This window comes from Gallinula chloropus, assembly GCF_964237585.1.
Source record: "Gallinula chloropus genome assembly, chromosome: 2".
Lineage (NCBI taxonomy): Eukaryota > Metazoa > Chordata > Aves > Gruiformes > Rallidae > Gallinula > Gallinula chloropus.
This window is the reverse complement of record NC_140086.1, coordinates 126,659,433-126,672,535: the sequence shown is the minus strand read 5'-3', so window position 1 is coordinate 126,672,535 and position 13,103 is coordinate 126,659,433. Positions and strand designations below refer to the sequence as shown.

The 13,103-nt window shown below is 40.4% G+C and overlaps 1 protein-coding gene across 1 annotated transcript in view; it reads left to right on the top strand.

Moving 5' to 3' along the window:
• Positions 1 to 13,103, top strand: part of CHN2 (chimerin 2) — a gene marked incomplete at both ends in the record, with an annotated part of 163,785 nt that overhangs the window by 81,597 nt on the left and 69,085 nt on the right. Inside the window, 1 exon segment of the mRNA XM_084260263.1 lies at positions 9,979 to 10,010. Within this exon segment, the coding sequence (XP_084116389.1) occupies positions 9,979 to 10,010 (32 nt within the window).

The window sequence follows — 13,103 nt, the reverse complement described above, 5'->3', positions numbered from 1 at the left end:
TGGAGTCTCCAAATGTATATCCGCTGTATATTATCTCTCTGAACTGGCCACGTGCAGGTTCCCCTATTAGGCTTAAAATGTGGGTTTAAACTCAATGTCATTTTTCTGCGGTATCACCAAAGTGAATTTTGTCCTACAGAATGACCCTGATTTACAGGAGTGAAAGAAGGGAGGCTGGAACATAGCTTGCCCCAAATTCCCTTGTATTCTTCACATTGGAGAAAGGTGACAAGGTTTTTTTTCCAAGGACTGACAGAAAATCCCATCTCTTATGTCCCACCCTGCTGCAGTAGTAGGGTGGTGGAGCTCTCAGGCAGCCACATCAACATCATTTTAACAGTCCATTGACTACTGAAAAGAGGAGAAAGCTTCCTAATTATTCTGCAGACATGATTGTAAATATTTAATGTAATAGTTACAGCTAAAGAAAACTAGAAGAGGCTTGCCTGTTCCACTTCAGTTTCATCATGTTTGATTTACAAATGTTCTAGGATATGATTTGCAAATTAGACTGGTGTTCATCCTTGACAGGGGAATAGAGTATGAACCAGCCAGTGTGCTTATTGATCACTACAAAATGGAAAAGTTAAAGTTATTTTTTTGTAAGACAAGAAGGCAACTTCTGACTAAGGAGCACAACCTGTATGTAGCTGTCTTTTTGTACTGATCAACTTGCTGATTATCCCTCTGAATTCGCTTCAAAGCTGCTTTGGGAAGTTTCACCCTTCTCTCTGTTTTTCCTTGGAAATGGGTGATGTGTGTGTGTGTGTGTGATTTTGTTATTCTCCTAATTTTTTATTTCCTTTTATCCTTGTAACATATCAGCTTTTTCATCTGGTTCTTTTTTTTTTTCTTCTGACATGATGTCAAATACAAGTAGTTCTCAAACCAAAATAAATGAAGGCCTGTTTCATATCTTGCCTCAGAGGAAGTTTATGAATAAGCCTGTGTGTAGGTGAAAACGTTATGTGCTTGTGTAGATTTACATGTTTATTCTAATTTAGGCCAATATTCCTTGTGGCTGGTTAAAATAGTATGTAGAAGGGGGTCTCACTGTCTCTGCTGTCTGACACTTTGTGAGGTGTCTGGTGTATTTTTTTGAGATCTGAGATGAGAACACACAGTAATGAGCAGTTGATGAATTGGTATTTCTTAATATGAATAAATATAGATCTGTGTATAGAATCATAAAACCATAGAATATGTTGGATTGGAAGGGACCTTTAAAGGTCATCTGTTCCAACCCCCTGCAGTAAGCAAGCAGGGACATCTTCACTAGCTCAGGTTGTGCAGAGCCTGGTCAAGCCTGACCATGAACGCCTTCAGGGCTGGGGCCTCCACCACCTCACTTGGCAATGTGTTCCAGTGTCTCACCGTCCTCATAATGAAGAACTTCTTCCTGATGTCTAAGGATCTCCCTCCCTGCCTTCCTGTACATGGATAGATGTACCTACACACAGAATGAAGACAGTTACACAGGTCTTTTTGGAACACTGAAGAGAAGTAGGCATGAACATGGTGAAGTTTGTGTGGTTTTCAAACAGGTAGTCCTGAATTTCAGTGTTCAAAATGAAAATTCAGGAGGTTTGTAACATACATTTTCCTTTGTTTCCAAAATATTTGCATATCTGTTTGAAATACTGTCATGACTAATGCGTACTGATACATTTCAGCTACCCTGTACAGCTACCCTGTAGAGACAGTGAGAGTGTATGTGTATGAGAGATAGAGATGCTTTTATGAATAGTATATCTCATAAAAAGGTATCAAAATATCCAGCTTTGTTGAAATGAAAGCATCTGCAAATTACTGGGTTTTTCAGCATTGGGAAATATTCTCCTACTTAGTGTTTTACAGAGGAGCAAATAGGATCTCCAGCTTTTCAAGTCTTGGGATAAGTAGATACCACTATCTAAGCTCCCTTATTCTTCAGTCTTTGCAGATAGAGAAGTGTGTGCGCTTCCCAAGTACACAGCAGAGTATTCACAAAGTAAATGGCAAGAGAATAACTGAATAGTATGATGATTTCTCCTCAGATTTTTGCTTTTGTCCTTCCTCTGTTCCCAGGCGCAGATATTCTCACGATGTAATGAAGCTGCATTGCATCTCACCCCCCACGATGCTATGCAGGGGCTTCTCTAAGGCCCCCTCCTCCTCATTTTCCACCCACCCATGTCCACTCTCAGTTCTTGTGGGTGGTTTCCTGATTTTACTTCCACGCCTCCAGCCCATCCATGAGTTTTGAATCAGTCTCCAGCAGATTGGTTATAAACGAATCATTTGGCACTTTGCAAAGGCATTCGCCAGGCACCTTGCTGAAGGGTCACACTTTCACATCCCGTAGCAGCAGTGAGCTGGTTGGGAAGTGTGGCTTTTGGGGATGTGCTAGGGTAGGTGAGAGGACACCACTAGGTTTGTGCAGATGTACTGTGGCATGTGTCATAGGAGGGCTTTAGTGCCTCTCTCTGGCTACAGAATTGCAGGCAGCATTTAGAGCTTTGATAGGGTTTACTGCATGTATCTGCTGCTCCTGCTGGGGATGTTTTTTCTCCCATTCAAATGACTCAACACATCATTCTTGAGAAGAGGGAGTACAGTTTAAATGCTGTATTCAAATTTTTCATCTTGCATTCAAGTTAACGTTCATATACCTTCTTACATTTAATGATGCCCTTACTGTGTGAATGGAAGCAGCATAACAAAACAGATGACTCCTGGTTTTGCTGTGGAAGTTGTTTGAACGTGACCCTGTCTCCACTGACTATTTAGCAGCTGCCTCCTTGATTAAGATTAATTTCAATTTATTTTAGCTCATGATCAAGAGCATATTATTTTCTTTACTAGGTCAGAAAATACTTGTTTTTTCTTTTCTCATTTCATCTTGCTGTATTTTGTTAGAACTGAATATATATATATATAAATATATTCTGGTTTAGTGGTAATAGCAGTCTGTGTTGGGGAAGATTTCTGTTGCTTTCCAGTGTTTATCGTGTTTTGTCTGATATATTGATTATTGGCTGCTGGACCGTTTGCTCAAGGTCATAGATAGTAAACAAATGCAAGTTAAAAATACCATTATCAAGGATGCCTTAAAGTAGCTCTTCTGAAAGTTTGGTACAAGCAGGTAAACAAACAAACACACACACACAATTTTTTAAATATTTTGTCCTGTTTTTTTTTTTTTTTTTTGTCTGTATAACTGATAGAAATAACCTTGACTGAGTGGAAATCAGCCTGCAGTAAGTGCCACTGTGAGAGCCGGAGCTGCCGAGCTTCTTGTATTTCACTGCAATGCATTCTCCGTCTGCGAAGGGGTCGTTCTGCATCTTACCTTCTCTGTAGCTGACAGCACACCGCCGGGGCAGAGGAGCTGCACAGCTCTGAGCAGCAGTTAATAACAGCATTCTCTGGGTCTCTCACTTTGGTCTTTATTTTATATTCTCTCTAGTAATGCAAAACTCCACTCCTGCCTTCTCCCCACTGCCGTCAGTTTTACAGCAGAGTGTTTTGTTAGGAGGTACAAGCAGGATTTGGCGCTTTGCTGTGCTGATAGATTTAAGCTGAGTTTTGTTATTTAAGTAAGCGGTGACCAGTTTATCGCTTGAAGGTTTGTCTTTCTCCTCTCCCTGCTGCCTTCTGTCCTGACAGCCTCACAGAAGTGGGCAGAGACATGTTATTGTTGTGGGTTTATATGTGATTTATACAGCCTATTCAGCCTGCTCCCTGCTAACCCCTATCTCCTGAGAGCAGTCCCGGCAGAGAAAAGAAATAGGCTGGATCATGGTGTCTCCTGGCCAGAAGAAATTCAAGAGGTTGTCATCCCTGCAACAAGAAGAGATGCATACCCTCCTCTCAAAACCTTTCAAGGATGAAGATTTCATGACTGCTTCTGCTTATTTTTTTAGTATTTAATTATTTTGAACACTTTCCTAACATCTAAGCTCTATCTTCTTTTCTACGCTGTAGGCCTATTACATCTTGTCATGTCCAGTAAGCACACAGAACACATTATTTCCACCTGAGAGCTTTCTTTTTTGTACCTGTCTGCCACAGCCCCTCTCTGTTGTCTTCCCTGTAGGCCAGCCTCTTTTCTTGTCTTTTCACATGTGCTACATCCCTGCTCAATCCAATGATTTGCTCCAGCCTTTCTTGAGATGTGGTGCCCAAACCCACACTCAGTGTGGCAGCCAGAGGCTTTCTGGGTGGACACTGAGGATGACTCTCAGGTGACTTGCTGGCTGTGCACTTGTTCTTCTATCTCAGTATGGCATTCTGGTTGGGGCAGTTTTTGCAACAGGCAGCATGAGTGATTGATGGTCGTTCTGTGGTCTGTAATGACTCCAGGATCCTTTTCTGTGGAGACCTGTCTAGTCATTGCCCCTCTGGTATTTTGAATGATTTTGACATGGCCAACACAGTTGGAATATGTGCATTGCTGTTTTCTTTCTGAGGAATGTCTTTGGCCCTCCCTCATCACACAACCAAAGTATATTAACATAATTGTGAAGTTAGCGTGGGCTGGATGGGCTCGTCATACGAAGCCTGTCCCACCAGTCATGTTGAATGCCATTGAGTGAAAATCTTAGGGAAAAACCCCAATTTTTCATTATGTGAGTTCATAGTAATGCTCTAGAATTGGCCTGTCCTTGGCCAGGGAGTACAGATGTTATGTTGCTGTTATTCCTGCTAACAAAATTAGCAACAGGCTTTATGATGGTCTACAAAGCAAGAGTTGCTTCTCTTTGAAAACATTGATGCCAGGCAGCCTGGTAAGAAAGTGGTAAAAAGGTAGTAAAAAAGTTAGGTGAGTATTTTCCCACAAAAAGAAAGTTCTAGTGTAAACTGCTTAAGAGTCATTGATGTGAAATAAATTTGTCCTGTGTGGAGGGAAAGTTTGACATTCTAATTGATCTAAGTGGAAATTTCTTTAAGAAAAATTTGGAGGCAAAAAATTGCATTACAGAGGTAATGAAATACAACATCTTTTTTTTTTTTTGCTTTGTTCCATTTAGCGGGGACTTGAAATCTTCCTTAATTCTTTTCCATGGTTGATTGTAAGGCTGAAGTTTATAGTTGTCTCATGACATTTCTGCCAAAAGCTGAACAATTTGGACAATAAATTCCTTTTCTGTACAGTCTGTTTTTACTGGGCTTGCCTTGAGAGCTTCTTTTCCAACTCTCTTTTTTTTAATGTCAAACTGAGCCAAAAAGTTTATTTATGTCTAAGCAACTAGAATTTCTAAAAAATAATTAGGATAGCTCCAAGCAGAAAATATATCAGAATCAACTTCCTTTGGAATAAACACGTCACTGCCTGCTCTGAGGGAACACTCCAACATTAATATCTTGTAGATCTTGTTTCTCTGCTGTTTCTGTGTACAGGGGTGAAGAACAGAGAGCCAGGTGAACTACCCACCTTACTGATTCCCTTCCCCTTTTATATTTGCTTCATGGATTTAAGTCAGTGATTGAAATAGGTAGATATACCATGTTATACCACGAATTACAGACAGATTGCTGTCCTAGAGGGATTTCTAAATTTTCATTCCAGCATTTCTAGATTTCAGCTTTGGACACTGGATAAGGAAATATGTCTTGTGCAATAAAGCTGAAGAGAAATTAAATTTTTCTGAAATTAGGGTTATCTTACTTCTGTGGTAGTTACTTAGGGAGAAACAATTCTTCAGGGAATCTTCAAATCCTCAGTGCAGTATGGCTTAGATGTCAGTGCTTGCAATGAAAATCTATCGCATTAGGGAATGCTCGCCTCCTGCCTGCGTGATTCCCAGCAGCTCTCTGATGAGAGTGGTGTAGGGTTTTAATACAATAATCTGTACATTAACAGGAGGATGTCATGCCAGGGCTAAACCATCCTGACCAAAAGAGGAGCCACAAATCCCAGGGCATTCAGTAAACTTCAGAACCATGTAAAAGTAATATATTGAATTAGCTGAGATCGCTAGTGTATTTTTTTGAAGAGGACTTACTCCATTCTATTCTCAGTGTAAACTTCAAACACTTGCAACCGATTTCACATCTTGAAGTACATGCTGTAACACTGTGAGAAAAAAACTTGCAAAACTAGACTAAGTGTACAAATCAGGGTTATTTTTTGACGTGGGGAGAGGCAATCAGGTTTTGCAGGCTGGTAGTCAAAGCTGGAGTATGCAGTGTCTCTCAGACATGAGCTCGCAAAGGTCTTTGGAGAGCACTGGGAGAGCTGTGCTAAGTTTCACTTCTTCGAGCATGCTTCAAGATTGCTGCTGAATGTTGGTGGGTTTGTAAGGGTACTGGGTCGATTGTGCTTTAGGCTGTTTCACTCTACTTGTTTCCTGATCATCTGGACTTTAGTTTTAAACAATTTTGACATTCACTGATGATTCATAATTTATACAACTATGAATTTCAGTAGCATAACTCAATGTTTTCCACCTGGTTTCTGGAACAGTGGCCAGAAATGCCTGTTCCGCAGCAACATTTTTGGTTTGAGAATGTCAAGAGTACCTTTTTCTAAGCTAAAAATTACCATCCCTCATTTGAGTTGAAAGTTGCCAATTTTAGTGGGGGGAGAGAACCCATTTTATTTGTCCTATGAATAGGAGTAGTAAAAACAAGATGTGGACTTCTTTAAGGCAAAACATATTTTCATTAGTGAAGACGTATTACTTGCCTATCAAGTTTCTTCACTGGTACATTGTTTTTGTCAATCAGCATAAGAGTCATAAATGGTTGAACTCCTCTGATATCTCCCGATGCTCGATGTGTAGGAATATGAGCCAGAGTGATGGATAAAACCAGCAGCTGGTCCACCTGGGAACAGTGGCTCTTGTTTCATCAAGAAATTGTGAGGGCTCTATAGAAAGCGATGGACGTGTTCTTCATAACTATGGAAAAAACCCTGAGTGCCCGTGTCCTCAGAATCACCTTTCTACCTGCAGGTTTTCTGTTCTTTCCACGACTAAGAATACTCTTAGGCACATCCGCCTGACTTTGTGTGCGCGAGACCATTTTCAGCAGGCGAAGGAGAGCTAATCCCAGCTGAATTTCGGTCACCTTTGCCTTCTGGGATATATAGAATTTCCCTTGAAGTTTGTACAGAGTCTGCGGATGGCGCAAAACAGACCCGCTGGCTCCTTTGATACTTTTAAGCCTCTGCTCCATCAATTGTGCAGGCTTTTGGTTTAGTTCCAAGTTCAGTCCCACATTCTGGTTTTGATCTAGAGACCCTGATGTTATTCTGATCTTTCATCTTGCTGTAACTTTGTTTCCTCGTGTTTGTTCCTAGCAGTGAAGTTGGTTAGCCGCAAAATGATTATTTCAGGATAAAGGTTGTGGTGACCATGGAAGAGGATATTTTAGATTCTGTGTCACCTGGATGGTCCAGCAGATGTGGAGCTTAATTTCAGAGAATGCTACAGTATCTTTCTTGCCTGAAGTCAAGCACTGAAGTTGGCCCCACTTTAGCCATGTGGGTGACAAAAGATGCTGGAGCGAAGGTTTCTGTTTAATAAAGGAAGGGGAAGAACATGGGATTTGAGGGCATTTTCAGAAGAACAAACCTTTTAGCTCGTGGGGGGCAGGAAAAGTGGAAACTGCAGTGTCCTGGATAGTTAAGTCAGTTGGTAGTTTAATGATAAGAATTTCACAGATAAATTTGTATTTTTGCATAAAATGGTGTTGTGGGAGGGACACAAAAGATACAAAATGTGCCTCTGTTTGCTCCTGGAGTTATTTCCAGATTGCTTTTATTATATATATATATATATGTTTATATATCTGTATTTCTAAATATATAGTTATAATTGTGGGGGAACTTGTGCTTGCAGGTAGCTTTAAGGGCGAGTGCTAGTACTGATAGTTCTTTTATCTTTCTGAGGCAGACTGAAATTGTTGGGTTTTATTCTGTGCGAACATGCAGTCAAGAAAAATCCACATTTTTAAAAAGAGGCAGATTCTGAATCCTAGATGAAAGTCATGCTTTTACCCTCTGGGCTGTAAAGGTTTTATTTGGTGTGCTGTGAGAGTGAAAGTTTTTTTTGTTCCTTGCCACCATTTTCGTGTACTGAGTGGCCTTTGTTTCCATGAAAGAGAAGATTGCATGTAATGGTCTCACCTAACCCAGCTTCTGCTACCCATTTTTTAATTAAGTTCCCAGCTATGTATACACTTTGAGGGTCATTAAGGTCTGTCAGGATGACAGGAAGGCAGCACAGTTTCAAGATAATAAAGTCATGTAGCTCTACTAAAGATGAACAGTCTCCTTTCTGAGCCTTCTTTTGCCTATAAAAATATGAAGTTTTAAAAATAATTGAATCTATACGCTTTCCTCTCCAAGTTGCCATATATGCACCTAGGAACACAGCACCTGCAGTTGGCAAGTCCTCTGATTTTGCTCTCCCTTCACTTCTGCGTTTGCTTTTTCCTGTTGTTCCTGCCCCTCGGATCTCAGAGATGTTTGCATCAAGGTGTTATCCCTAAGCAGGAGTTCCGAGGGTACGGTACTGCTATTGTTAGTGCTGAGCTAGAAGAGAAACGCCAAGCTGGGAAAGAAGCGCCGTAAGGACTTGATTGAACTCCCACAGGTCTCCCATTGAAGATGCTCATTATCTTGTACAGACTTTTGTTCATCTGCTGCTGTATTGTAGCCTCACTGACTGCAGGGTAGAAAGTCAGCGGCTTCGGTTTAAGTGTGTGGCACGTAGATGATTGAATCAAAAATGTCACGTTTATGCATTTCCTTTTCAGAAATTTAAAACCTTCATCAGTATAAGGTTTTTATGAGTAAAATATTGAGATAAAATAAAAACAGGAGCAAGGGTCTTTGTTTCCATTCAGATGAAATGGTGAAAATTCTCTGGTTTTTATTCTAAAGGATGAAACAGTCTTGAAACCACAGATTGTCTTTGTGCATGTTGCTGTGTATGAAGCAGTAGTTCCATTGATACGGACAGCTTTGCTCATGTGTGCATTCACTCAGGGTTCATTGGGGTTTTTTTAATGATCTAGAGCCTTACATGTCTGTCTTGTCTTAGGCTCTGTCACGCTTATGCATAAAAACGCAGGCTGAAGTTGCAGCCCAGTGAGATAACACTATTGATAAACTCCAGAGCTGGAGAGAGAAAGGGAGGGTCTTTGTAAAAAGACACTTAAGCACATACATATGCATGAGCACATCTTAAAATCTGAAGATGGGTGTGCAGTAACTGGTGACAGCAGCAGTGTGCTGGGTAAGGTGGGACTGAGAGCCTGGGCAGCCGTGCCCCCCTCCCAACACTGCCGGCCTGACCCATGGGCCAGGGGCAAAGCAGAAAGGCTGAGGAAAGATAAACCAGCTTTTTGTGAGCAGACTTGCTGAAGGATTGAAGTGTCAGAGGCAAGCAGAGTTTCTGGATAAGAACGTGGCGTTCCTAAAACTCGTTGAAAGATTTTTAAAGTAACCAGGGGGGGTCTTCCAGCAACTTTCAGTGTACTTTGGATCAGGCCACAAAGTTCTCAAGACTCAAAAGATGAGATCTAAATCCAGAAACCTTGTTTCTCCCAAGAATATGATTTTTTAAAAATCTTTGGTTAGTTGCTGTACATAGGCAAAAACTGTTTTTAAAAAGCTAAAGGGTGTATAACAAAAAATAATCTTAATTTATAATATAAATTTTAGATTGGCAAAACTGCATTAAACCATTCTTTATCCCTTTGGTCAGATTTGAATCATATGTATTTTTATACAATTATGTCAATTTTTCTCACCATTAATATGTTTTATTGTCCCTAGAAATCCACCCGTAAAACCACCTCTTCTGTTTCAATTTTTCTGTTATTCTGTCTACTGATGCACCAGTCACAGTTTGAATCTGCAGAATTTAATCACTTAGATGGGTGTGGTAGTCTTCATTATTATTCATAAGCTTAATTTATTTTTATGTAGTTTATTTAAAATTGAGTATGTTCATTTTAATTTTTTTCCTTTCTCTCAAAATTTAGGTGGAGAACAGACCAAAGTATTATGGAAGAGAGTAAGTATTTTCCCCTTTTAAGTATCTGTTGGGTGTATCCAAAAGCTGTTCATCTCAAACTAAAAAAAATAAAATTAAGACACAATGGATGCCTGAAAAATATTTTATTTTACCTTTCACTTCAACTAAAGCATATTTATATGCTTTATATTCAACTTCAACTAAAGCATATTTATATGCTTTATACTAAAACATATTTATATGTTGCAGGCCTAACAGTTAGTTTTGTAACAGTCCAGTACTGCTGCTCACAATCCATGGACTGTGCTGCTTTGTGGGCCTGTATGTTTATTTTGCTTTTCTCAGGACAAAAATACTGTTTGGGGGGAAAAAAATACCTCATTGCCTGGAGTATTTCTTCTTTTTATTTTGGTTGTGGTTTAACCTCCCTGTGGTCCTGCAATGGCTTAGGAAGAAGCAGCTTGCCTCTCACTGTCTTTTTGTGTATGTTTCTATACTTTCCCCACCTTACCTATCCTGCTGCATGTGTAAATGCTGTTCTCCCTGCTAAACTCGTAAACCTGCTCTGAAATACCCAGAGACGAGCTGTGGGTTTGTTGTGAGGGAAATAGCAGGCCTCTAGAGTGTAATTCCTTCGTGCCTGGCAGTCTTCTTGCCAAGGAAGAGCTTGAAGGGGGCTGGATCTTGCGCTGGTGTGGAAAGGCGGGCAGGTGAATTTGAAAGGAAAAGCCTCTGCAATAACCACCCAGATCAGGTGTTTGGCCTCTTCCAGAGAACCTGCGGGGGCCCGAGCCCTTATTGCAGGCTAAATTACTTAGATACCATGTTCTGTTTCTTCTTGCACCCCAGACACATCATCTGTGTTTAATGATCCTTTTCTACCATCAAAAACCCTCAGGAGCCAGTAACTTTGCCCCTAATTACTGGAGTTTCATTTTTAAAGTATTATCTTTGACAACAGGGAATTCAGATGTAGCCACTAGAGTACAACGGAGCTGAAGACAGTACCTACCTGAGTAACCCACTGCGCTTCCTCAGGGAAGGTTTTACATAGGATGTGTAAAACCATTATAGCAATCTACAATCCAGGAGCCTGCCTGGCTGTTGACATACTCTGGGTTTGTGGAGAAGCAGGGCTGGCAGGAACTGTAAGAAGTCACATCGATGAACTGTCCCAGGAAAGATCACATTAGTTATTATCGCTTGGAATGATTTCAGGACCACTGGGGACAGTCCTATAAAAGCACTTGACTCAGTGCTCAGTAGTGCTTGGAAAGAGAAATGGATTTCTAGGCAAAGAAACAGAAAATATTACTATATATGATATTGCTATATAAATCCATAATGTAGCTGTATTTTAAGTAGTGCATGTGGTCTGGGTCATTTCTTCCCCACCCTCCTCCCTCCCTTTTGGAAAGGTTATAGAAGAAATGGAAGGTACAGCAAAGTGCAAGAACAGGGCAGCAAGGGCTGCACCTGCTACCATTTGAGGAAAATGATCAGGTCTTCCTCTGTGGACATCTGAGACAGGGATGGCCACAACACCCCCTCTCAGGCTCATTCCTATGAGGTACTGTGAAGGCCTAAAGTGTGAAGATATTAAAGGGCTTACAAGTGAGATTCTCTGATTCTTGAGGGGTAAAGTCACAGCTGATAGGACAGAACTTCTGGCTAAACCAGTGATGGGTGGACAGGGATATAAAGTGAAAGAAATATGTCACCACTCCCTGAACTCTTTCCATAAGCATTCACTATCAGCTGCTACCAGAGGCAGGTGTCTGAGATCAGGGCTGTGTACAAGCTGCTTTTATGCTGTTACAAAGATGTACAAAAAACATCCATAAGAAAGCTTGGATTACCCAGTCCTTACAACCCACAGGTGCCCCAAGTATCCCATCCCATCAGTTTCTTAAATTCATCACCAGAAAAGCTTTCTTCCTAATATCCAAGTTAAAGCCTGCTATATTTTATAATGAGCCTCTGGTGGCAAATGGCCTATGGTTATTATTTGTAACTAGAGTTAGGAATTGCCGTGAGTTTACTGGTAAAGATATGCCTAAATTATGTAATCTAGGGATGTTTGCTTTAATTTTGATGTAATTTAATTTGGCAGTAAATGATTATGTCCCCACCACTACAGACAGAAAGTGTGAATCAATATGCAACATTTTGATCAGAAGGTAATTCTGGAAAGATCACCTACTATTTCCAACACGTAGTAGTTGTGAAAAGAGAATGGAATGACAATTGTATTTACATCCAATGTGGTTTTCTTCTCTTTCACTACCAAGCCAGAGGCAGCGTTAGAAATGTGCCACTTCGTATGTGTTGTCAGAAAAGAGAAAATGCTGAAGGCCAGGACATTTTTAATGCCTTTTTTCCAGACAGCAGCAAAAATAGAAACTTTCAAAACCTCTGAGGAGACCCTTGGAGACTTATCAGCTACCAAAATGTGTGTAGGACTGTAAAGACTGCATTTGTGCTTATAGAGCGATCACTGCTAAATATTGATTATTATAAGCTTAATTATAATAAGGGCTTCCTTCTTTCTTAGAGCAGTGATAACAGAAGAATGGGAGAAGTATTGCTTTCTTTCCAATGCTGAATGAGCAACTCACTGAAATACACAGAAAAGTATTTTTCACAAGGCAACGCTGTGTCTTCTGCCATAGTATATGCAGAATAGAATGTAGAATAATTGTTGCTCTTTTTTGTCTCAGTTTCCCTTGCAAATTTGAAGAAGCAATGTTAATATAAAAATAAAGCAAACATAGTAAGAATGACCTCTCATTTTAATTAGAAGTCATCTCCATTTAACAAAGTGCCTTTATGCCTGGTTTTCAATTCTGTCATGAGGTCTCTAGACAGAATCACTAGGTTGGAAAAGACCTTGTGAGATCATCAAGTCCAACCATACCTGTCCTCTACTAAACCGTCCCTAAGTACCTTATCTACACATCTTTTAAATGCATCCAGGGTCAGTGACTCAACCACCTCCCTGGGCAGCCTATTCCAATGCCTGATAACGCTTTCAGTGAAGAAGCTTTTCCTAATGTCTAATCTGAACCTGCCCTGGTGCAGCTTGAGTCCATTCCCCCTCATCCTATCACTTGTCACTTGGGTGAACAGACC